Source organism: Mauremys reevesii, linkage group 26 (assembly GCF_016161935.1).
Source record: "Mauremys reevesii isolate NIE-2019 linkage group 26, ASM1616193v1, whole genome shotgun sequence".
Taxonomy (NCBI): Eukaryota; Metazoa; Chordata; order Testudines; family Geoemydidae; genus Mauremys; species Mauremys reevesii.
Window position 1 is genome coordinate 13,040,999 of NC_052648.1, and position 24,055 is coordinate 13,065,053.

Sequence of the window (24,055 nt, forward strand, 5' to 3'; positions counted from 1 at the left end):
GGGGGCAGGGGAGGGAGAGTGTCTGGAATGAAAGTGCTGCTGCGTCCCCGAACCTCTCTGCGCAAGGGGGGGTCCTCGGCCAGTGTGGCTCTTGGGAAGTAGCTGAGCCCGGGAAGGGCAGGGGAGCCCAAAATCCCGGGATTGTTTCCTGGCTCAGCTCCCTATGGGCTGGGACGTCCCGAGCTCTCGCTTGCTACCCGAAGTGACCGTCTCTAGCCTCTCACACCCCCTCGCTCCCAGCAGCCCTGCACCCCCGCGAAGGGGCCTCGTCCTGTGTGGAGAGTCACCCACAAATGGAGCCAGGAGCCACCCTGCTGGCAGCTAATCCTGGGAGACGACATTGGACATGCTTCTCCCAACCTCTAGTCCAGCCCTGCCCCGGCCAGGAGCGTACGTCTCCTGGCTGTGAGCACTTCCAGGGGCTCGCCCAGGAGCGGTCACCCCCTCTGGCGGTCATGCATTGCATGTCTAGAATACCCGGAGCACGTCCGTGCTCTTCCCCGAGGGATCCGGGCCCCCGCTCTCCGTGAAGCGTCCCCAGGTTAATGTGCAGCGGCCGCCATCTCAGCTGGCAGCCTGGGGCTTGAACCGGGGAGCTCCCAGAGCTAAAGACACAAGCCCCTACAAGTGGAGCGATGGAGCCTTGGCCCTGTAATGGCTCATCCTCTGTGGGTTGGCCTAGCGGGGGACCAGAACACCGTCACCTGTGGGCTGTATACACGGACTACATAGCTCCACCGTCTCCCTCTAGCACCTTCCCGGCAGGGCTCTCCAGCCACGCCCCTCTGAACCCCCTTGTGCGGTCCGTGTGACCGACAGGGAAACGTAAGCACCCAGGTCACGGAGCTGGGCCTTGGCTCCGGCCAGTAGCCCTGCGGTGCCTGAGCCCTGCCCCGGCGTGTGCTGCTCCCGCCCAGGAATGGACGGCGGACGCCGGCGCTAAGGCCCTTTCCTCTCTGGCAGGTGAACGATACCAGCTTCCAGAGCCTGACCCGGGAGGACGCCGTGCAGTACCTGCTGTCCCTGCCGCCGGGCGAGGAGGTTGTTCTGCTGACCCAGGGCAAGCAGGACAGTAAGTGACCAGCTGGCCTCCAGTCTGCGGCTGCAGGGTTGCTGGGGCTCGTGTGTTAAGGTCCCACTCCAGGCTCTGGCTGGTCCTTGCCTGTGAGCTGCCAATGTGCACCTGCGTCTGTCCCTTGAGAGCCCATCGTTACTCTGCCCACACGGGTTTCCTCCCCTTTCCCCTGGGAAGTTGGGCAAGAGACAAGACCAGCCTGGGCCTCCCCTGGACTGCCCATGCTCCCAGCTGCTCTGCACGGGCCCAGGCACATCCCCTGTTGGACTGAGCGCAGGGGGTGGGAGAGTTAACCCAGCCCTCGACCGCATCCCAGAGAAACCCTCAGCACCCGCTCCAAACTCTACACCGCGAGCCACCATGCCGGGGACGCTACAACAGTGCCAGCCTGCAGTGCAGATGGGCTGCCCCAGCGTCCGCCAGGGCTGGCACCAGTGAGGCTAAATGGCACGCGTGTGACGCCAGGCCAGCTACCTGGGCCGAGGGGCAGGCTGGCGTAGCTACACTCACGCCTGTCGGGAGACCCAAAGGGAAGCCGCATGTCCCTATGGCAGATCGCTTGGGTTGAATCCAGGCGCTTGGTGCCTGATCGCTCTAGGGGGTCCCACTCCCCCATCTAGCCTGTACCTCCCAACCAGAGCTGCCTCCTGCTTCGTCCAGCCACTCGCTTTGCTTTCCAACGTGACCTGTGTTGGGGTTGCTGCCCTGCGCGCTCCTGCTCCCCGACCTGCCTTCATGGTGGGGGGGCATCCGTCCCGCCCACTGCTCTGGCCTGGGCTCTGCCAATCTCCCTGGATGCTGAGCTCCCGCTCCCAGAGTTTCCGTGGTTGCGAGGGGTCCATCTTCCTTCCAGCTCGGTTGTGTGGCCGATTGCTCCCGTTTTTCATGGGCCGCGCTGGGGGACTCTGTTCCCTCTCCGCAGACGGTCCCGTGTTCTCCGCAGGGGTTTGGAGACCTGGGCAGTAAAAGGTGCTGCACGAATGCAGCCGGCCCGTCTCTCCTCCATCTTCCCTGCGTGCTGGCCCCCAAGTGCCCCCTCCTCCCTGGCCGCCTCGCCCTGACGGGCCCTGCCTTGGCCTTGCCCAGTCTACAGGAAGATGCTCCAGTCCAACGTGGGGGACTCGTTCCACATCCGCACGCACTTCGACTTCGAGAAGGACACGCCCTCCGGGCTGAGCTTCACGCGGGGCGAGGTCTTCCACGTGCTGGACACCATGTACCACGGCAAGCTGGGCAGCTGGCTGGCCGTGCGCCTGGGCAGGGACCTGCAGGAACTGGACAAGGGAATCATCCCCAACAGGAGCAGGTAGGGCAGGCCGGAGGGACAGGGCCCTTGGCACGAGTCTCAGAGCGGGGCCCTGAGCCCTGGGAGCTGGGGCTGAGCAAAGGGCAGCGAGACACTAAGGGAGCTGGGGGGGGGACGTCCTCCAGGGTGGATGCAATAACCTCCCCTCCCCCAGGCACCTGCAGCTGAGAGCCCATTGAGGGAGCCCTGAGGGTGTTTACTCAGGGCCCATGACGGCTTTCTGCCCTGGGCAGCAACAGAGCGGTGGGTCCAGCAGGCAGGTTCTGGGCAGGTGGCTGCTATGGGACCAAGAACCCGCCAGCCCCCCATATGCTGTCCTGAGCTGCTCTGCCTCAGACCCATCCTACCGCGGAGGGAGGCCCGTGCTCCTCTGGGGCAGAGAGAGGAAGCTCTGGGCCTGCATGCCCTCCTTGGAGGGAGCATGGTCCAGTGGTAGCCCTGAGAATCTTGGCTCTGCCACAAAGTGGCCATGTGTCCGGAGCCCAAGTCACATTCCAGCTCTCTGCCTCAGTTTCCCCATCTGTGAAATGGGGACAATGGTTTCTTCCTGGGAGGCAGTGGGGGTTGTTTGCAGGGCAGCCTGATGTCCTAGGATTGACGGGGCTGTGGCACAGCATCTTCCTGCTGGGCCATTGCTCCTGTCGTGCCGAGGCGGAAATCCAGTGACCCAGGCCATGTGCCCTGCATGGAAACGCACCCTGGGTCTCGCTGCACAGGGCTCTGCCACTTAGAGCTTCTCTCTGCCCCCGCACACGGCTCCTGGGATAATGATACTGAGCGCTCGCAGTGCCTGCTGCTTGCCAGCCCCTCCCACCGGCAAAGCGGGGCACCAGGGAGGAGGTGAGTTGGTACTGGCCCCTGGAGGGGATCCCAGCGGTGCTGGAAACGCTCGCCAGCACTGGACCGGGGGGCACGCTGGCTGTGCCGGGGCAGAGACAGTGAGGCGGCTGGTTCGGGGGCGCCCCGAGATGCTTTGGGGCTCTTGATGCTGACGCTGCCTCCCCCTCTGGTGCAGGGCTGAGCAGTTCGCCAGCTTGGAGTCCGTCCTGAAGGCCACCGCGGTCACCAGCTCCTCCGGGGCCCGGGCCGAGTTCTGGAAGCTGCGGGGCCTGCGGGGGGCCAAGAAGAACCTGCGGAAGAGCCGCGAGGACCTGTCGGCTCTCACCAAGCAGGGCCACTATCCGCCCTACGAGAGGGTGGTGCTGCGGGAAGGTGGGCGAGGCCCAGGGGAGCGGTGCTGGGGGCTGCATGATCCTTTACGCCTGGGGGAGGGAGCGATTGGCCTGTGCCCTGGCCCAGGAGGCTGGCTGCAGCTGGCCTGTCCATGGGAGGGGGGCCCTGCACTCCCTGGTGGCCCACTGGGCTGGGCTGTCCCCTGGGCACGGGCAGCTGCTTTGCACGCCTGCTCTCTGCTGAGATGGGGGGGTCCCCTGCCTGGAGTGCACTGGGGGCCTGCTCCTCGCCGTGCCCTGCCCTTTGCAATGGCGGGGGGGCAGGGTTGGTATCTTCGTGGGAGCGGCCAGACAAACGAGGCTGGGAAGCTTCCTCAAAAGCCAAGCTGAGCTGCCTGACTCCGGGCCTAGGGATGAGGCTGCCGATTCGTCCTCCCCCGGCTAACCGAGGGCCGGTCGCTCGCCCCTCGGGCGCTCCAGTCGGCCCCGCAGCCCGCCGGAGCCAGGCCCCTCCCACAGGCCGAGAGACCTGGGAGCCCAGGCAGGGGTCACGTGGAAGCAGCAGTGGCGCACAAGCTCCGTGCAGGTGGTAGCTGGGCTGTGGCCCTGAGCCTGCAGGCTGGCTAGGATGCTGCAGCCGTGGCTAATGCTGAGAAGCTGGACACTCCGACAGCCTGAGGCGTCTGGCGTCTCTGTCCTGCCGCTCGCAGCCATCCCCTGGGCCCATCTACGCCCAGCCTGGGAGGCATGGGGCCCGTCCCCACGAGTTACAGGTCCCGGTGGCACGGGGCGGGGGGCTGCCCGAGGCTTGCAGCGTTTCAGTGGCAGGGATGGGGTCAAATCTCGTGTTCCACGTGGTGCCCGGCTCGCTGAACCCCTCTCCTCTCCCCTCCCCGCAGCCAGTTTCAGGAGGCCAGTCGTGATCCTGGGGCCCATCTCTGACATCGCCATGGAGAAGCTGAGTGCGGAGCTGCCTGACGAGTTTGAAATCGCCCGTAAGTGCAGCTGGGAGCGTCCGACGGGCCTTGTCCTGGGATATTCCATGGGGATTGCAGGGCTCCCGTGTGCGGGCAGCTTACGGAGCGGGTGGGACCCACATGCCCTGCTGAAGTGTTCCCCCGGGCACCCAGCTGTGGCTAATGCTGAGAGCCTCCTGCAGTCCAGGGGCCCTTTCACGGATGTGGCCCTGATCCCAGTTGGGGTGTGTGTGTGTCCCCTCCCCGGTCCGTGCACACCCCCTGCAATGCCCTGGGGCCCCTCATGCCATTTCCCACAATCAGCAGGTCCGGCTTAGAGAGAGACTCACCGTCTCCCGTGCTGTGTTGTGCTTGTTCCCCAGAGACCGTGGCCCGCGACGGGGGGTCGGCCAAGGTCATCAAACTGGACTCGGTGCGGCAGATCGCTGAGAAGGTGAGGCCCCTGCAGGGCCAGGGATGCTCCTCCCACCCTGAGCCTCTTCCAGCCAGGGCCTCCGAGACTGCCCACGCTGGCTGCCTCCTGGGGCGTCCATGGGGCGAGAGGTTGGGTGTCTTGCCTGAGCTGAGTGCAGGCCTAGGAATCCTGTGTCGGGCACTGCATGGGCCGCTTCTGCACCAGCGGGGCCTGCCGGGTCTGCCCGCTGCTCAGGAAGTGGGGGGACGAGGCCAGGCAGTGGGGATCCCCCTGCTAAGGGGGCGGGGAGCCCAGAGAGCTGTAGTCTAGTGCTGGTGGCAGTGGATGGCCCAGCCCCTCCCAGCTGGTGTTCCGGGGCGGGGGAATCCCGCCGTAGATTTCCCTTCCCACCCCCAGGATCCGCCCCCGGCGTCCCACCCAGCCCCTCTCCTGCCCCGCAGGACAAGCACGCGCTGCTGGACATCACGCCGTCCGCCGTGGAGCGGCTCAACTACGTGCAGTACTACCCGGTGGTGGTGTTCTGCGAGCCCGACAGCCGGCAGGGCATCAAGGCCATGCGCCAGTGGCTGGCCCCCAACTCCAAGAAGAGCTCCCGCCGCCTCTACGCGCAGGCCCTCAAGATGAAGAAGAACTACGGCTACCTCTTCACGGCCACCATCAGCCTCAGCGGCAGCACCAACGCCTGGTACCAGAGCCTCCAGCAGATCATCCGCACCCAGCAGGCCCGGCCTATCTGGACAGCAGAGGAGCAGGTACCCGCAGAGGCCTTCTCGCTCCTCCAGGCCCCCCACCTGTCTCAGGTCCCTCCTGCCTGCCCTGACTGAACGGGGCATCCCCTGGGCGTGGCCCCAGGCCCGCTGCCACAGAGCTGCCTGCCAGGCCTGGCTAATTCCCTGTGCTGTGTCAGACACGGCTCTGACCCCAACTCCCCCGGGCAGGCTCCTGGGCACGGGGGGATTGCGGGGGCAGTGCTCCAGAGCGACATGGAGGGGCTCCCATAGCCAGGGGCGGCTCTACCTTTTTGGCCGCCCCAAGCAGTCATGCGCGGGAGGCGCCCCGGAGCCGCGGACCTCCCGCGGGCATGACTGCAGAGGGTCCGCTGGTCGCGCGGCTCGGCTGGACCTTCCGCAGCTGCGGACGGTTCGCAGGTCCGGCGGCTCCGCTTGAGCTGCCGCAGTCATGCCTGCGGGAGGTCCAGCCGAGCCGCGGGACCAGCGAACCGTCCGCAGTCATGCCTGCGGCAGGTCCGGTCGTCCCGGGGCTCCGGTGGACCTCCCGCAGGCATGACTGCGGCAGGTCCGCCGGCCCAGCCTGCCACCCCCCCGGGAAAGGGCCGCCCCACGCGCATGCTTGCCGCGCTGGGGTCTGGAGCCGGCCCTGCCCATAGCACCCTGTTCCTCTGCAAGGCAGCGGAGATACAGGGCCGGGGGGAGACGCCCGCCTCGGGCAGCACCTCGAGTCACCATGGGCCCCGTTGGGCCTGTTGCCAGGTGACCCCCGTCTCCTCTCCTTGCAGGTGGACGCCTCCCCAGAGGAGGGCCTGGACCTGCTCAACCAGCAGCGAGCTGCCAGCATGGGGGACCTCACCTGCGACAGCCGCGCCAACAGCGACTATGAGGACACGGACGGCGAGGGGGAGGCCTACACGGACAACGAGCTGGAGGACGACTATGCCCAGCCTGCCCTGGCCCGGTCCTCGGAGCCAGTGGACCCGGGCGAGCCCCAGAACCCGGACGAGCGTGTGGGGGTCTCTCTGGCCTACGCCCCCCAGCGGGTGAGCAGGGCAGGGGTCAGATCTGGCTGGTGGCTTCCGGGGGAGGTCTTTGCCCTGGTCGCAGAGGGCATCGCTAGCCCCCATCAGAATGGGCACCAAGGGCTCCTGTTGTGAGCGGCCTCAGCTGCACGTGGGCAGAGGCGCCTGGCCCAGCTCTGGCCGGGAGGGGCCCGTTCCAGGGTAGATGGGGGGGGGGGTGCTCTCCCTGGGGCAGGCCAGCCCGGCCGGGGGGCTTGAGGGCTGGTGCTGCCCCCCTTCCAGGGCAGTGCCTGGGGCTGCAGCGCCCCCATCTGGAGCACTTGGCTCTGCAGCCTCTAACGCCTTCCTTCTGATTCCAATAGGATGGAGACCAGCAGCCGCAGGGCCAGTGGAGACAGGCTTACAGCAGCATCAGGTACCAGCAGCCCAGTGGGCGTGACATGGGCAGGGTGGGGGGTGAATCACCTGCTCGGAGGATCCTTCCTGCCAGGACTAGGGTCGCCAACTTTCTACAAGTCGGGGGCAGCTCCAGCTGGGGGGGCAGGCTCTGGTGTGGGGCCAGGGATGCAGGAGGGTGCTCTGGGCTGGGACTGAGGGGTTTGGAGGGTGGGAGGGGTTGAGGACTTGGGGGTGCAGGCTCTGGGACTGGGGTTCAGAGGGAGATCAGGGAAGGGGGTTGGGGCACGGGAGGGGGTCAGGGGGGGCAGGCTGTGGATGGCACTTAGCTCAAGCAGCTCCTGGAAGCAGCGGCCTGTCCCCCCTCCGGCTCCTATGTGGAGGTGCGGCCAGGTGGTTCTGTGCGCTACCCTATCCGCAAGCACCACCCCCGCAGCTCCCATTGGTCACGATTCCCTGCCAATGGGGAGCTGCAGCTCCAGGGCTTGGGGCAGGGGCAGCGTGCAGAGCCCCCTGGTTGCCCCATGCGTAGGAGCTGGAGGGGGGACATGCCGCTGCTTCCAGGCGCTGCCAGGAGACACAGCAGGCAGGGAGCCTGCCTTAGCCCCTTTGAACCCAAACCAGCCACGGCCTGTGGGCCACCGCGAGCACTTCAGCCCAGAGACTGGCTGCGCACGCTGCCCCTCTGGTTTCACCACCCCCACCCCCCTTGGTGCCAGGCCGACCCTGGGTCTGAGCTGCAGTCAGGTTCAGCCGAAGCAAAGTGCCCCCCTGCCCTGGGGGGGGGGGGGCTGGCTCCTCCTGCCCTGGGCCTGAGGGGATGGCACACCCTGGGGCAGCGGTGCCTGGCTCTGCAGATTGGCCCGCAGGGCCCTGGGACAGCAGGCTGAGGCAGGCACAGGGTGAACCAGGTGCTGGGAGAAATCCTCACTGGGCCCGAGTAGCCTGGGCGGGGGGTTCTGCAGCTGGCGTCCCTCCCCCCGGCCAGGGCCTAACGTGGCCTCTTGCTGCCCTGCAGGGAGTACGAGCACAACGCTCTGAAAAAGAAGTTCACCCAGGCCCAGGTCTACGACTCTGATGAGGATGAAGGCTACGACTGGGGCCCAGCTACAGACCTGTAGCCACAACGGCTTCCAGGATTCCTCGTTCTACACTGCCGAGCTGCCTTCTGGGAAGTGCCTGCCATGCTGCATCGTCCCCTTCCCGCCCTGGGCCAGCATGGGCTCCCCCCCATCCCTTCTCACGTGGGGTCGGCTCCCTCCAGAGCAGGGCTGTTCGCTTTTCATCTTCCTAAACGCTGCTCCCTGCAGCGAGCAGCTGGCGTGAGCTGTTCTGGGCTCACACCCTCTGCACACGTCCTAGACTAACTCTCCTCCGAGCCCAGGGCTCAGGCCTGTCATAACTGCCTGCAGTGAGGCCAAGGTGCCAGCGTCTGGGGCACGTGCAGCTCTGCCCAGTGTGATTCATCGGGCAGGATGCCCTGGGTGGTGCTGTAAATAGCCCTGCCTTTCTTTGTAATAAAGGAATCCTTTTTCTCTAGCCCCTGCTGTCTCTGTGTTATGCCGGAGGGGGGGAAGAGGGGGTGGACTTGTCTCTGGGCCGAGCCCCAGTGCAGGGGGCTGGGGAATGAAATGCAGGACAGCCGTGAGGACGCATGCGCTGCTGCTGCTGCCTGGCTGCGTGTGCTCTGCAGAGGGGGCAGCAGCATCCCTGTGCTCCCGCCTGGCTGCACAGGAACCGCATGGAGCCGAGGCCCAGGCAGCTGGCACATCTCAGCTGGGCCAACTGCCCCCTCCAGCTCCGCCCACTGAGTGTGGCAGCTGGCTTTCCTCATCAGCCTTCCCAGCTGAGAGGGGGGGGGGCGCCATCTCCACCCTGTTCTTGCACAATTGTGCACATACAGGCCAGACAGCTGGTCCTAAAAGCCCAGCCTGAGATGGTGCATGCCAGGGAGCAGTGCCCACTAAACACAGTGTCTGTCACAGAGCCAGATGCCCCCCACAAGGCTTCTAGTTTAGCCATGGAGGAAACAGCAGGGTCCAGCCGTGGCCCCCTCCCCTGCCCTGTGCTGGTCCCTGTACCACCTCCCACAGGAAGTGAGGGACTCAGCCCCGCTCCCAGGGGCCGGTCCCAGGACCCCGGCTGCCTGCAGTGACGTCCTTCCCATGCAGGAAGTCGGTTGCCTGGCATTTCACTTAGCCAGTCAGTCCTAGACACACCAAACAGCCTTTATTCTTACATCAGCCAGCAGCACCGGTTACAAATCACAGCCCCAGGGCGTCCTGCAGCCCAGGGAGCGCCAGGGGCTCTGACTTAGTCCAGGAGACACAAGGCGGGGGAGAAGACCTGTTACTGGACAACTTCTCGGTCCAACCTCCCCCACTTTGTCTCTCATGCTGGGACCACCACTGCCATTAACTTCGTCCAAGCAGCCTTCCGCAGGGCTAGCCCGACACGCCAGCCCTGCCCACAGGAACGGCCCAGGAGAGAGGCTCCAGCAGCCAGGCAGGATCACAGAGAGCCCCTTTCTCCTGTGCTCCCCTACCCAACGCACCGTGGCTGGCCAGGCCTCTGCTGCCTGCTCCAGCCCGACGTTCCCCCACGCCCAGCGCTAGGCCCAAGCCAGGGCTCTACTTTCTGCAGAACGAGGGTGCAGCTAACCCCTCCCCAGCCCTGGGGCCAGCTGGCAGACACTGTCCAGAGGCCAGTTTGCAAGCACGAATCTGGCTCTCATGCCCGGGGCTGCAGGTCCAGCCATGGGCCCAGGCGCTGCGGGAGGGGGTGTTACAAACAGCATTAACAAGGCAGAAGTGGGAAGCAGAGGGAGTTTCCCCTCACATCCCAGCAGGTCCAAGAGGGGCCTTGTCCATCTGGGCAGCACCCTCCCCTCAGCCGGAGCTGGTGTTACACTTGGACTCGGGGGCGGTTTGATGGGCCCTCTCCGGCCGATGGCAGGACAAGAGGGAGGGAGCCGCCGTGCTAGGCCAGCCGCCCCTGCTCAGTGTGGCGGGATTCAGCAGACACAGGGCGGGATCTTCCACCGGCAGGCAGCGAGGAGGGGCACAGGGCTCCCTTTGATCTCCAGGGGCCATCCCATCAACAAGGCCCCTGATCCGCACTGCGCGGCGCAACCCGGCGACTCCGGCAGTGGAACAGGTGAGTGAGCTGAGGCCCAGGAGAGGAGCCAAAGCGTTTGGGTCCCTGGCTCTAAGTCCCCTCGTGTGGTGAGGCCAGGCACAGCACGGCCAGAAAAGGCCAAATGGGGGGTTGCCTTGTGGGTCCCTGCATGGAACAAGAAAAGCGGCAGGATCTGGCCCCCAGCAGGCCCCGGGGGAACTGGAGACGCAGCTGCTGTCCCAGGCCAGGGCCCTGAAGCCAGGCAGCTGGAGCATGTGCAGAGCCACCGACGGGTAAATGCCAACTCCGCCCTTCAGAGGAAGATGGGCTGCTCCTGGCCTGTCAGTAACCGGTAGGTGGAGGCCGGCATGGTCTTGATATGGACCTAGAGGGACAGGGAATGATCACCTGGGAGAACTCCACTCCCACTTGGGCTCAGAGCCCTGCAGACTTCACTCATCTGCCCCAGCCGCCCTGGGAGAAGGGCCCAGGGAAAACGTTTTGTGATAAAGCATGGTCTAGAGACACTAAGGCACTTTATATGTCCAGGTACTGGCTGCAAGAGAGTTACTTCTCCCCCCACTGCTGAAATGCAGCTGCCTCTGGGGCAGAGCTGAGCCACTGGTTTTAACAGGGTTAAATAATGCAGGTTAGGGCAGGATGTGGAGTTTCTTGCCCAGGTTAAGGGCGAACTTGAAGGACTGACAGAAAAGACCCACAGTTCTTAGCAGAACCCTGAACCTGCTCAGGCCTGCAAGGGAGCTCAGGCCAGCTGGCTGGGATTCCCACGCTAACCTGCATTAACCCTGGCAGCTGCCCCAGGGCTCAGGGCCGGGCTAGGGTAAATAGCCACCCCTATTGCAGCCTCCAAAGCCCCCCGGTAGCCTGTCACTTTGGAGAGCGAGCGAGCTCCACCGAGACCCGGCTGTGCACCACCTGGGGCGCTAGTTCAGTGCCGGTGTGGAGGGACGGCGAATCCGAGTCACCATTTCCTGCAGTTCCAGAGGGGGCTGCGCTGCCCTGCACCGTGGGGGGAGAAGAGGGCAGCTGGTTCCTCCCTAAGAAAGAGTTTGCAGCCCAGGGCATCAAAGATCGGCCCCTGCTTGAGGCTCCAGGTGCAGGCAGAGGAGGAACAGAAGGGGCAGGGGGAGCAGGGCGCCGCAGGAGGAAAGGCTTCGCTCCCAGCGTCCAGCCCCTGCAGCGCAGCAGGCGGAAGGGGCGTGCGGCTCAGCAGTGCAAGGAGGGATCCCCTCCCCAGCAGAGGGTGCAGCTTGCAGAGCAGGACTGGGAGTTGAGATGAGCACCCAGGAAATTGGGAGGCTGGGGGGAGTTGGCCCATGTCAGACCCCACTAAACATAGGGCAGAGGTCTCAGGGTGGGAGCCAGCCCTCCTCCCCCAAACAGGGCAGGAGTCTGCCCCGTACCTGCCCCTCCGCCCCCCCCCCCCCAGCCAGGGCAGGGGGATCAGGGTGGGGTCTGCCCCATGCCAGCCCCCCCAATGGGGCAGAGGGCCCTGCTGCACTCCCTGGCCTCGGCCCGGCTCACCTCGCTGACAGCCTGTGAGAGGATCTGGATGATCTTCTCGTGCGGCGTGGCCACCACGCTCCGCCCGTTGATCTCGATGATGCGATGGCCCACGCGGATGCCACCTCTCTCCGCTATCCCCCCTCGCATCAGGCTGCAGATCTGAATGGCAGGGGGCGCCGGTGAGAGCAGGCCAGCCCCCACCCCCAGCGCGCCATCCTCCGCAGCCTTCACAAGCTGAGCAAATCTCGCCTGCCTGGAGAGCCCGTGAAACCCACCCCTGGGCCTGCCCCTCCCTGCACAATGTGCTCGCCAGCCATCGCCCCAGCCACAGCGCCCCCTACTGCTCACTCAGCACCACGTTCCCGCACCCTCCTGCGCCCTGGCAGCTGGGGCTCAGCCCCCGGCAGGACTGGCCCCGGAGGCAGCAGGGCTAGATCCCCAGAGCCATGGTGCCGAGCAGGAGAGTACCAGGGAGCTGGGACCCAGGACAGGCCGTGGTCACTGGTGCTGTTGGGGGACGGCGAAAGGAGACAGTCTGCGGGCGCTGGGGTAACGCGCCCAGGCCTCACTGCTCACCCCCACTCCCTACACTCGGCGCTGACGATGCCCCACACGGGACCAGCCCCATCGCTGCCCATGGGGCTGGGACCAGAGATTCTCTCACTCTCCCGGGACTCGACGCCCACTGGGGCCACGCGCCTGTCGCTCCTCGGGCAGCTGGAGGTTCTCCCCTAGCTCGAGCGGTGCCGGCCGGCGACTCTGGAGCACAAGGGCCCAAATTCTCACCCCAAGTGCAGCGTCTGTGCTGGCCAGAGGGCCCCTGGCCCTCCCCCTGCCCCCCTCAGGACTCCCGCCACTCACAATGCCGTCCTCCACGCAGAAGCCCAGCGGGTACTTGGAGTCGGGCCGGCGGACGATCGCCGTGGTGACGGGCGGGCAGTGCACGATGCTCAGCGTCACCTCGGTCTGCGATTTCAGGTCCTGCCAGGGGCGGGGGGGGACTCATTAGCGCCACAGGGACTATCAGGATCAGCCCGGACGCAGGGGGGGGAAGACGCGGGGCAGGTTTATGCCCACTGGGCCCATGACGCCCTTGGGAGGGAGGACAGATTTGAACACGGCCACTGTGCTCAGCATGCCTTACATGGGCAGGGGTCTAATTACCGCCCCCTTTTACGGGGGGGAAACCGAGGCACAGTCTTGCCCAAGGTTACATTGCGGGTCAGGGAAAAGAAGCCAGGAATCCAAGTCCAGCTTGCCCTGCTCGACCCTCTGGCGCAGGGCTGGGCTTGCCCGTGTTCCGCTCGGACACCCCCCGGAGGAAGCGGCTCAGGATGCCGCCCAACACCTGAGCCTGGAGCTGCTCCTCCCCCGGCCAGGGCCCGGCTTGAGTCCCTCCTGCAGAGAGATCTGAGCAGGACACAGGGAGCCAGGACTCCTGGGTTCCCTGCTGGCAGACTCTTGCAGGTTTAAGTCTGGAAGGTCTCACTGCACCCACGGGGGCTCCTGGGCCCAGCCCGCATCCCAGCCGTGCAGGCTCCAGCCCCAGCTCCACCCCCGCCTGGCTGCGGCACCAGCCCCAGCTCACACGTCCCTCAACACTGGGCGCCAAGGGCTGAGCGCCTCTGATGGAAGGGGGCGGCTATCACGGACTGAGGGGCCCAGGAACTGGGCACAGGTCCCCCCGGCCCCCCTACACTCCCTCCCCATTCCCACCATCCCTGGCCCCCCAACCCCCAGAACCCCTTCACCATCATGTCCCACCATTCCCCACTGCCCCACCATCCCCATCACCTCCTCCCCAGCCACCCTGCCTCTCTCCTCCCACCTCCCCTCTCCCACTTTCCACTGTCCCCCAATCCCCATCACCCCTTCCACAGTCACTCCTGCCCCACTGTCCCCTCCCCAGTCACCCAGCCCACTGTTCCCCCCCCCCATCTCCGCTCCCGCTCCTCACCCGGATGATGCTCTGGCAGGTGCTGAGGGGCAGCCCCACCAGGCTCGTCCCGTTGACAGACATGAGCCGGTCCCCGATGCTCAGCTCCCCGCACTTCTCCGCGGGGCCCCCATGCATGAGGTTGGCGACGACCACGGTGGGCAGGATGGAGCCCCAGCCCGACTCCACCACAGCGACGCCCAGGATCTCCCCCTTCTGCTTGCGGATGCAGACCTGCAGGCCGGGCAGAGCGCGGGGCCCACTGAGCTATGGAGCAGGCCTAGGGGGACCTCGGGGCTGGTGACACCGTGCGGCCGGGAGCTCAGGCTGCAGCACAGGCACCAACAGGACTGGGTGACCCGGGTCCCGGCGGGGGCAGTCTTGGGCTGGCACGGGGCGGGAGGGGGACCCCGGAGAGGCTGTAGGCTACGCAGGAGCCCCCGGCTACTCCAGGCTCAGCTCCCCCAGCACGGCACTGGCAGGTCGCAACACAGGAGGCTCCCAGCTGCTGCAGACCCCAGCAGGAGGCGCTGCAGGGAGCCAAGCTGGAGCGCTGGGTGCCAGGGACCCCGTCCCACCCCCAGCCCCTGCGGGCAGCTCTTACTTCCTTGCAGTTCTCCTGCTTGGAGAAGTGGGCCAGGTCCCCGTTGTGCAGCTCCTGGCTCTCCAGGGCGTGGCTGTCCTGGCCGGGGGAGAGCTGGCTCGGGTCGATGCCGCTGGCCTGCAGCAACTGCTGGTAAGCCACGCTGAAGGCCTGCCCGATGGCCTGGGCAATCAGCTGAGCCTGCAGGAGGAAGTGCCCTGAGGTTACCCTGGCAGGGGGGCACCTGTGGGTACAGGGCTCCACCCTCCAACGCGCCCAGGAGCCTGGGCAGTGCCAGGGGTCAAAGCCAACCCAGCTGCCATCCCGCCAGCCTGTGAGGGGCACGGCCAAACCCTGCAACGGCAGCTGCAGAGAACCTGGGATGTATTGCGGGGGGGGGGAGGACACAGACACTTCCAACCCCCTCCATGGAGAGATACCCCCACACTTCTCCTCTCCCCCGCCCAGGTGGGGCCCCCTCTACAGCACTGACACCCCCAGGCCTCTCCCCTCCCCCCAGCCCTGGCGTTCCCTACAGTACAGAGGACCCCCTCCCCCCCGGCACTCTACTGTCTCCGAGCTGGACTCGGGGCGGCTGGAGATGGGGGTGAGTGAGCTCCCAGCCCCATAGGCTCAAGGCCCAGCACAGCGGCAGGGAGAGGTGCAGCTGAACCACCTCAAGGAACAGCACCACCTGGAAGCCAAGCTGAGACCCCCCAGCTTGTGACGTCTACTGGGCTTCGGGTAGGGCTGGGATCTGGAGCTCCAGGCTTGAAGTCTGTGTAAAGCCCCCGTGTGGTGCTCCACCCCCTGCCCCGCCGGCCGGGCTCAGACTCACATCGGCAGAATGGAAGACGTGGCAGATCATCTTGTAGAGCCGCTTCTCCCCTGAGGCATCTGCCCGCCGCGGCAGCTTCCTGCGCGCCATCAGCACAACGATGCTGCCGATGTCCGCAATGTAGGAGATGGTCTGGAGCGGATGGTCCATCATGGCCTCCTGGGGGGAGGGGCACGAGAAATTCAGGGGTCATCTACCCCGCTGGCCCTGGTGGCCTCGGTGGACAGCTGGAGTGCCAGCGGGACTACGGGAGCACAGGCTCCAAGCCAGGGGAGCCTGTTAACCGAGAGGAGGGAAGGGTTCTTAGCGGCCTGTTTAAAACGCTGGGGCCCTGGTGACTATTTCACTCAAACGCCAGCCACACGGCTGGGAGAAGACCCCTCTGAGTTACAGGTTGGCCATGCCTTCAACCAAGGACTCCTGAGCCACTCCTGTGGGTCCTGCAAGGAGACCTCCAGCAAAGCCAGCGGAGACCTGACTGCACAGGCCCGATGGTTATGAAGGAGAACACGAATCCATCTCGGCTTTCAGTGAAACTGCTGCAGAACTCTGCCTGGACACTCGGGCTGAGATTGACACCTGGCGTATATTGACGTCGTTTAGCTCGGTAATCAATCAATAGAAACCAGGTTTAGATTAATTTAGGAGTGTGCACGCAGGGCTCGGCTGTGTCCCAGCACAGCTCTGAACCTAGAGGAGGCCTAAGGCATAGGCACCAACCCTGTGGGTGCTCCCCACACCCAGCGCCTCCCCCTCCCTCCCAGCACCTCCCGCCTGCCGCAATCAGCTGTTCCACCACGTGCAGGAGGCGTTGGGGAAGAGGCAGGGGCTTGGGGGAAGGGGTGCAGTGGGGGAGGGGCCTGGGGCAGAGCTGGGGGTCAGGCACCCCCTGGCACATTAGAAAGTTGGCACCTCTGGCCTAAGGGGGACACAAAACCAATTGGTTTTCCCTTTACGTGTAAACTTTTAATTGCTGCTGGGTCCACCCCAGAGGTGGCTGCATTTTGGCAGCAGCTGTGTGATCCCCACTGATGCCAGTGGATCCTCCAGGAGGAAAGCCCTCTTTATCCGCATAGGGTCACAACCCCAGGACACCTGCACCACGTGCAATCAACAGGGATTCACATGCAGCCTAAGGCCTGTTTCCTGCACAGGCCAAGTGCCCTGATCTGTGTTGGAGAGGGCGGGGTGCAGAGAAGGCGACGTCCCAAGGGCGGGGGAGAATTCTAACAGCAACAAGCCTGGTTCTCCTAGCACAGGTGACCCACCCCCCGTAATGACATCCCATTTCCGACATACCTGCGAGTCGGCCGTCAGGACCTTGATCCTCTGCGTGGAGACAAACAGATCCACCTCGGTCATGGGCTGGGACTCCCCGTCCGGTGCCTGTAGCATGGTAAGGACAAAGCACCCGTGTGTGGTCACCGGTAGCCCCAGGGCAGAGGGTCCAACATAGAAGAATCATAGAATATCAGGGTTGGAAGGGACCTCAGGCAGTATCTAGTCCAACCCCCTGCTCAAAGCAGGACCAATCCCCAGACAGATTTTTACCCCAGTTCCCTAAATGGCCCCCTCAAGGATTGAACTCACAACCCTGGGTTTAGCAGGTCAATGCTCAAACCACTGAGCTATCCCTCCCTCCCCAACATCATAGAGATCAACATAAGTGATCTCTCTCCTGCCATCCATCTATCTCCACCCTCTGGCAAACAGAGGGACTTGGAGCCAGGACTCCTGGGTTCTAGTCTCGGCTCTGCCCTGATTTTCTCTGTGACCAGGGGTGAGTCACCGCCCCTCTCTGTGCCTCTGTTTCCCCTCAAGGAGCAATGGGTCCCCATGAACATACAGTCTGGGGTGCTGGGATGGGCGATGGTTACTAGTTCACAGCCCATTGGAATGCCAGAGCTGGCTAGCAGCAGCTAACTCAACGGATTGAGTTTGCCCTGCCTTCCTCTACCTGATCTCTGAGCAACTACCGTCCAGAGCAACCCGCAGTGAGCACTTTACAGACAGCCCACGCAGGAGGAGTGGATCAGCCTCTTTTTACAGGTGGAGAAACTGAGGCACAGAGAAGCCATGCCTGGCCTAGTGTCACCCAGTGGAAGGGGTGGGACTGGAACTCAGGTCTCCTGACTCCCTGGCCTGTGCTTTGACCATGGCTTCCTCCCTCTCGTCTGTGCATCCCACTGCTGGAACCCTGTTCGAATGAACCCTCCCCCCACACCCTTCCACCCAGCCTAGTGAGCGGGAGCTCAGCTTCCTGCTGCAGCCGGACCCAGGAGTGACCTGCTTTCGCTGCTCTTCACACCTGCTCCCTGCAGCCTACAGGTCCGAGAATAAACAGAGCTACACACCTTGGGGAAGTCAGCAGCACCCACTCCTGGAGTGGGGCCCCGGGAATGGGGGGCATCCTACTCTTTCACCCCCTGGTCAAAGCCCAACTGCTGGCTGCAATGGCAGGAATGGGTGAGAACCTGATGCATACGCAGGCATCCACTCGTGACAAGCTCAGCTTTGTCCCGCTGCGCCCGGTCCAGAGCAGCCGAGGGAACGGACAAGGATCCTGACCTCAGGGCCCACACTTCCCTCAACCTGTTGCCATGCCAGGTCGGCCCAGTGAGCCCAGGAGCGGCCTGCGACAGGCGCAGGCGAGGAGGGCAGAGGAAGATGCGCTCTGTGCTCTGGGCAGGAGAGGGCACCTCCTCGGCTGCACTCATGGGGGCACATTGGCTGGGCAGTCCCAGACAACTGGGCTTTGGCTCCTGGCCAGTGAAAATCAACTAGTGCCAGGAGCTCATCTCGACGGGAGCGGCTCACACCGACTAGTGACCGCCCAGCTCCCCCGGTGCCCTCACCCACCTTTATCCTGTCCACGGCCTCCTGGGCCTGCGCCATGCGGACGCTGGTGGGGGGGTTCCTCTCGGAGACCAGCTGTGTGGAGCCCAGATACTTTGCTCCGAAGATCACTCCGTCCAGGAGATCCTCCGGCTCACAGGGGCCTGCCACTGAGAAGCCAGGGGAAGGTGTCAGCACAGGCAGGGCCCCCCCACTCCTCCCCTCCCTGCAATGCCCATGGCCTGAGACACTGGGCTGGAGCCAGGCCCAGCTGCTGCTGACTGCTGGTTGGGGGGGAGGTGGGGGCACAGCCTCTCTTAGCAGCCCTTTATCCTGGGGGCCAGGTTACCCCATGCCTCAGCAGGGCGTGATTCCCCGTTTAAAACCGGAGCCCCCCCTGGAGCCCCAGCGTTCCTGCAATGCCCCTCAGCGTGAGTGAGATCAGCCCAGGCACGGAGCCCCCTGCTTCACGGACCTGACCCCCCCCGTGGGAAAAAGCCCAAGGCGTGCCCCTCTGCTTGGGCGGCAGCCTCTGCGGAGCAGGGAGAAGCTCCCCCCCCGTCACACAGAGACGTGCATCCAGCCAGGCACGGCACCTGGCCAGGCCTGGCGGGTGGCTGGGCCTGAGCAGCAGCAGGCACCACCAGAGCTGGCGTTTCAATCCCGGTTTCCACCCCCCTCCCAAGGCAGCTCTCCATTACCCCCCACCTTTGAGCCGCCTGCAGGCACTGCCCCATTCCGAGGGGCCCAGATCTCTTGGGGTAGCTGCAGGGGAGATGGATGCGTCCCCAGCTGGGTATCCTGCATCAACTGCTGCCTCCTCCTTAGGGCTGGGAATGCCAAGCCCCCATGGCATCTCCTTGTCCTACATGTGCTGTTGGGAGGCGCCACGTTGGCAGCCCCGGAGGCTGAGGGCACCGACGGTGGCTGGGCAAGCGGCCCCCCTTCCCCCCCCCACCCCGAGCCCTGAGCTGGAGTGACCCTTTCCTTGTGCAAAAAGGGAGTGCAGCCTCCTCGACCTCCCTGCTGCGGCTGCCCTGGGGCACCCATCACAGACACCCACGAGAAGGTTTACGCAGCGTGGGGGCCCGACTGAGACCCCCCAAACTCGTTTCACACAGGCCACTTGTGACTAGAGCAGGATTCGAACCAGGGTCCTCATGCTGGCCCCTCGCCCAGGACTTGGCAGCCAGAAAGCCTTCCTCCCATGAGCCAGGGCAGCGAAAGACAGCCCCCCCCCCGCTTCATAAATCCCCTCCCCTGCCGGGCTGGGCCGGCTCAGGCACTAACCACACAGCACCCAGGAGAGGCTGCCACCCACACCAAGGCCCACAAGCTGGTGCTCAGAGCGGGTGATGGGGAGGCAGGACGCCTGGGTTCTAGCCCTGTTACAAGTGGACGAGTCACTCACCCTCTTTGAAGGCCGGATAGGCCGCCCGGGATTCTTTAACCTACAAAGCAACCACGAGATCAGCGAGTGTCAGCAGCCAGAGGGGACGCAGAAGCCGGGATACCTGCCGGCCACCTCCATGGGCACAAGAGCGAACTAACCCCCTGGCAGCCGCCAAAGGGGAACCGAGAGCAGCAGCAGGACAACGCCAGAGGGCTCAGTGCTCTGGGCGGGCTGCGCGAGGGGGCAACGGAGCAGGCCAGGGATGCTGAGGTCGGTGGGCAGCTACTGCCGGGGTGGAGGCCCCTGGGTTAGCTCAGCGGCCTGGGGATGGGCCATAGCCATGTGAGCCCCGGCGGGGGGGAGGGGGTCCAGACCTGCCCCTACCAGGGCTCTGGGCTTCTGCGGTCACCACATGATGCTGGGCCCCTCGCTTGGCTGCAGGGTAACAGCGGGTGTCAGCAGCCCCTCGACCTGCCGGCTGCCCTCTGGAATGCCTCCCCCATACCCCACGCATGGCAGGAAGCCAGGGGCAGCCGCTCTCCACTTCCTGCCCCCGCCAGCCTGGGGGCAGCCGGCAGCACGACTTGTGCCAAGGGCTGACCCCCAACCGCCCCGCGTAGCCGTTGTCATGGGATCTGTCAGAGCCGCAGCTCCAGGCCTGGCATCCAGAGGTAGCTCAGGGCCCCCCATGGCAAGCTGGCCCAGAGCCCAACCCCACCCAGGGTGCCCAGGGCCAGCATGCAAAGCACTCACAGCCGTGCTCCTGGGGGTGGGCTGCTCCAGACCCTGGCTGCGGGGAGGGGACCTGGCCACCCACACGGGCTCTGGGGAGCTGTCCCGACTGCCCGGGGACATGCAGGCAGAGTCTCCCTCCTGGGCTCCCCCTCTCCGATACCACCGGCCAGAGCCTCCTGCCTGCGAGGTGCCTGGCTGCGAAGCGGCCTCCTCCGCCCGCTGGGCCGCCAGGCTCTCCTGGCTCTGCAGGATGTCCCCATCGCTCCCGGCCAGGACATCTGACCTGGCGAGGGGGGTCTCCTCACTGGCCTCCGCTGGGAGCCCCCCCTCGTGGTGCAGGAGGCTTAGCAAGTCCTCCCGGTCAGCCTCCGCAAAGAGCAGGCCGTGGCTCTCCCGGCTCCTCTGGGAGCAGGCAGAGGGCTGAGCGTGGCAGGACGGCATTGCCAGGCCTCTCCCCATGGCGACGTGCAGCAGGCAGGGAGGGCACTCGCCCGGCAGGCCCCGGCAGCAGCCAAAGGCCCGTTTGTGGGGAAGCGCCGCGTCTCCCCCAAAAGGGCCTGCGCCACAGTCCGACGCCAGCAGCGGGTCGTCCTCCGAGGCAGGCGAGTCGTCGCGGAAGCTGGGGCTAAGGGTCTGGAGCTGGGCGAGGAGGCCCTGGATCTCCGACTGGTCGTCCTCCTCCAAGCTCTCGGCCCACTCCTCCCCTCTCAGGTGGGCCTCAGGCTCCTCATCCAGGTCCATGCAAACCAGGTCACTCTGCTCCGTGCTAGCCGGGACTCTGGGACAACCCACCCCCCGGTGGGCTCCCTCTGGGTTCCCTTTCCAGTCAGCATCGCTCCCAGGTACTGCAGCGTCCTCACAGCCTTCCATCCCCCCTCCCAGGTCCCTGCAAGCTTCAGCACATGCTTCCCCGGCGGCTCGGAGGGCTGAGTCCAGAGCAGCTGGGGAGCTGGGGGTCTGCAGGCCCCCCAGGGCGCTTTTGGGGACAGTCGGCTCTGCGATGGCTGCACCGAGAGACAGTTCAGCCTCAGCAGCAGAGAGGTTAAGGTCGGAGCGCAGGGCACGGAAGGGGGATCCAGGCTGCTGCAGGCCGGGCAGGCTTTGCTCACAGGCTGTTGGCATGGCCAGTCTTGGTGAGGCCCCTTCCTCCAGGTCCATGGCTGGAGGCTCCAGGAGCTCCTCGGGAAGGCGGTGGCTGCCAAAGCCAGGCTCCGGGCGCGCGTCGGTTTGGAATTCCATGCCGTTGTCCATCACGGTCGCTCCTGCCCAGGTGGGGAAGAAGAAACTCCCCCTACACTGAGAACAGAAGGAGAGAGGTATTCCAGGTTAGAAATGGGCAGACCAGATCCTCAGCAGAGCTGCCCTGAGTCAGGCCTGTGGAGGATCCAGCCCCAGATCTTCTGGATGGAAATAAGCAGCAGAGGCTGGGCAGGGCTGAATTACCAAAGGCAGCTGCTAAGCTGTTCCTGCCATTGAAACACGTAAGAAGCAGCTGTGTGGAGTCTCGCATGCCACGGACCTCAGGCCCAGGTCCTCCGCGGCAGAGAGGAATTGAAATCAGTGGGAGTAAGGTGCTGGCCAGCGCCCAGACTACGCTGGGCAAGTCTGCAAACCCACATCGGTCTCTCTGATGCGCTGCTGATGGCCACTGACACTAGGAGAGACTCATAAAAAACTCTTCTGAGGAGTTATTGTGTCCACCTCTGCTGGATTATCCAGAATCAGCTGCTTTGCCCTGGAGGGCAGGATCCACAGACGTACACTGAGATGCTGAGAAGCGCCCTCAGATCCCAGCAGGACAAGGCTGGAGGTCACCACGCACAGATCAGTGGCTGCTTCAGGTGTCTCTCCCAGCAGCTGGTAGAAATGTCACAGGCAGCCCCCTGGCACCCCACACGCCCCCTCACACTGCTTACATTGCACGTTAACATCCGACATGCAAACAGGGAGGCCTCGTTCTGCGTTCACCGGTGTACATCAAGAGCGAATCCACTGAAGTCCGTGGAGCGACTCCTGATTTACACCTGCATCACTGAGAGCAGAATCTGGCCCCATAACCACAATTTAGCCTTACCGAATTATACTGCCCCAAAACAAGGTGGTTTCATTAGACTGGTGAGTAAAACCAATTAGCTAGGCCCTGATTTTGCAATAATACCCCTCCAGGCTTCCACCCCCAGGGGCTGCCGGGCACTGACTTCAGTGCAGCTCCACTGGGACAAGGGGGGCCGATTGCAGGATCGGAGTCACAAAGGTGATAAAAGGTGGGCAACTAACTCTTGTGCCTGGGCTAGTAAGTGTTACAAGCAACACTGCCCACTTTTTTGAAGATGCCTGGAGCACCATGACTAGTGCCCCACATCTCACAGGAGTCACCACTTAACAAACAGACCGGATCCCCTCGTTCGGGCCAAGCCCTTCAGTCCTTCTCCCCAGCCCCAACTTAGGCATCAAACTTATTTCCAAAACACTTGCTTTGAACCCCTCTTTCCTCGCTGCATCAGACAGGGCGGAAAGCCAGGAAGGGAACCCCCCCAGCTCCTTGCACCTTTCAGGATAGGAAATGACCCAGGAGCAAGAGGTGTTTTAGTCGCAAACCTCCCTGCCTCTGCACACATCTGCCTTGCGCAGAAAACTTACTTCCAAGAAAGTTTCACCAACTCCTACAGAAGCAGCAATGCAGGAAACTGGGGTTAGTTAACCCTTTGTGTGCTGGAATCTCCGCAGGCCGCGGCGCTCTCCTTGCAGGCAGCTGCCCTTGATGTGGCTGCTGAGTTAAATTTCACTTACTCCTGAGCCTCTGTCCCCCCTTCCATTTTCCTGTTGCTCTGCCCCCCCCCCGAGCATGCGCAGGCCCCGGAGGCTGCTGGGGGATGTAGTTTTGGGCTGCGCAGCGGCGCTCCGAGCCCGTGGGGCGCTGCTGGGGGATGTAGTTTGGAGGCGCCGCGCCGCAGGGTCCGGGGCCGGGCTCACGTCCTTCCGCAGCGGTGTCAGTCCGGGCGGGGGAACCAGGGAGCTCAGCGAGGGGAGATATTCGCCCATAGACCCCAGCCCTGCAACGCTGAGAGCCGGGGCCTCCCTGTGCCCATGTGGCTAAGGCGGGGAGCCGGGGGGGGGGGATGTCCCCCGCCCCCCAGGTTCCTACCGCAGCAGGATGCAACCAGGCAAGCGAGCTGCTGTTTCGTGCCCTGCAGAGGAGCCCACAGCCCTGAGCTGGGGGCCGAGAAGCGCTGTTGGCTGGACCCCCGGCACTGGGTGATGGGAAATGGACATTTCCCGGCTGGGTGGGCTGCCGGCTCCGTGCCCTGGGGAGCTGTGCTGTCTGCATGGTCCTGTCCACCCCCACCCTGCCCAGAGCTGGTCCAATGAGGTGCCCAATGCTCCCTCCGGCTGGGCAGCTGAGAGCCTGACACCCATTAGCGAGCACCTGCCAGCCCACAGCCAGCAGCAGCGCTAGCAGCCCCTGCACTCGAAGCCCTCCGTGTGGGTAAATTGCTCCCCATCACCCAGCTGATGGGCTGAGAGCCAGGAGGGAGCAGTTTCCGCCTAGCCTTGGCTGGGAGAAGAGACCCAACGAGTGCTGAGCTCCTTAAGTCTCTCCCACAAAGCTGATCCGTTTTATTTTCAGTGTTACAGTCAGTTAGGGTGACCAGACGTCCCCATAAAACCGGGACTGTCCCGATATTCATCAGTCGTTTGTCCCGCATCCCGACGGATGTATGGTCAGGACGCCATTTGTCCCGATATTCTGGCTTGGGGCTTTTTTTTTTTTCTTTGGTGGCGCTCTGGACCTGCCCCCCATGTGTCCCGATATTTTGTTCATGTGATCTGGTCACCCTACAATCAGTGCCGCCTTTAGAGATTTCAGTTGCTCCTGATGGAAATCAAAGGCAGTTATTGTACATGGCTCTGCTTCTCAACCAGAAAATAAAACATGTTTTCTGTCGTGATTTAGTCTATGGGCAATGATTGTAGGGTGACCAGATGTCCCAATTTT

General features: G+C 64.3%; 2 protein-coding genes across 5 annotated transcripts in view; one reads left to right on the plus strand and one right to left on the minus strand.

Moving 5' to 3' along the window:
* Nucleotides 1-8,633, plus strand: part of TJP3 (tight junction protein 3) — a 54,243-nt gene extending 45,610 nt beyond the window's left edge. For all 4 annotated transcript variants that reach the window (XM_039515726.1, XM_039515728.1, XM_039515725.1 and 1 more), the window contains exons 12-20: nt 964-1,072; nt 2,162-2,381; nt 3,397-3,593; nt 4,453-4,548; nt 4,893-4,963; nt 5,386-5,697; nt 6,462-6,719; nt 7,061-7,113; nt 8,113-8,633. In XM_039515726.1, coding sequence (XP_039371660.1) covers nt 964-1,072; nt 2,162-2,381; nt 3,397-3,593; nt 4,453-4,548; nt 4,893-4,963; nt 5,386-5,697; nt 6,462-6,719; nt 7,061-7,113; nt 8,113-8,215 — 1,419 coding nt within the window. In that variant the 3' untranslated portion in view covers nt 8,216-8,633. The remainder of the gene's footprint in view (nt 1-963; nt 1,073-2,161; nt 2,382-3,396; nt 3,594-4,452; nt 4,549-4,892; nt 4,964-5,385; nt 5,698-6,461; nt 6,720-7,060; nt 7,114-8,112) is intronic.
* A 671-nt stretch (nt 8,634-9,304) lies between these two features.
* APBA3 (amyloid beta precursor protein binding family A member 3) lies at nt 9,305-23,004 on the minus strand. The gene is made up of 11 exons (XM_039515729.1): nt 22,699-23,004; nt 20,077-21,354; nt 19,342-19,381; nt 17,955-18,100; nt 16,395-16,481; nt 15,096-15,254; nt 14,279-14,458; nt 13,696-13,908; nt 12,600-12,719; nt 11,757-11,897; nt 9,305-10,596 (listed from the first exon to the last, which is right to left on the minus strand). The coding sequence occupies exons 2-11, from the start codon at nt 21,307-21,309 to the stop codon at nt 10,525-10,527; spliced, it is 2,391 nt and encodes a 796-aa protein (XP_039371663.1). The 5' UTR covers nt 21,310-21,354; nt 22,699-23,004; the 3' UTR covers nt 9,305-10,524.
* Nucleotides 23,005-24,055: the final 1,051 nt, after the last annotated feature.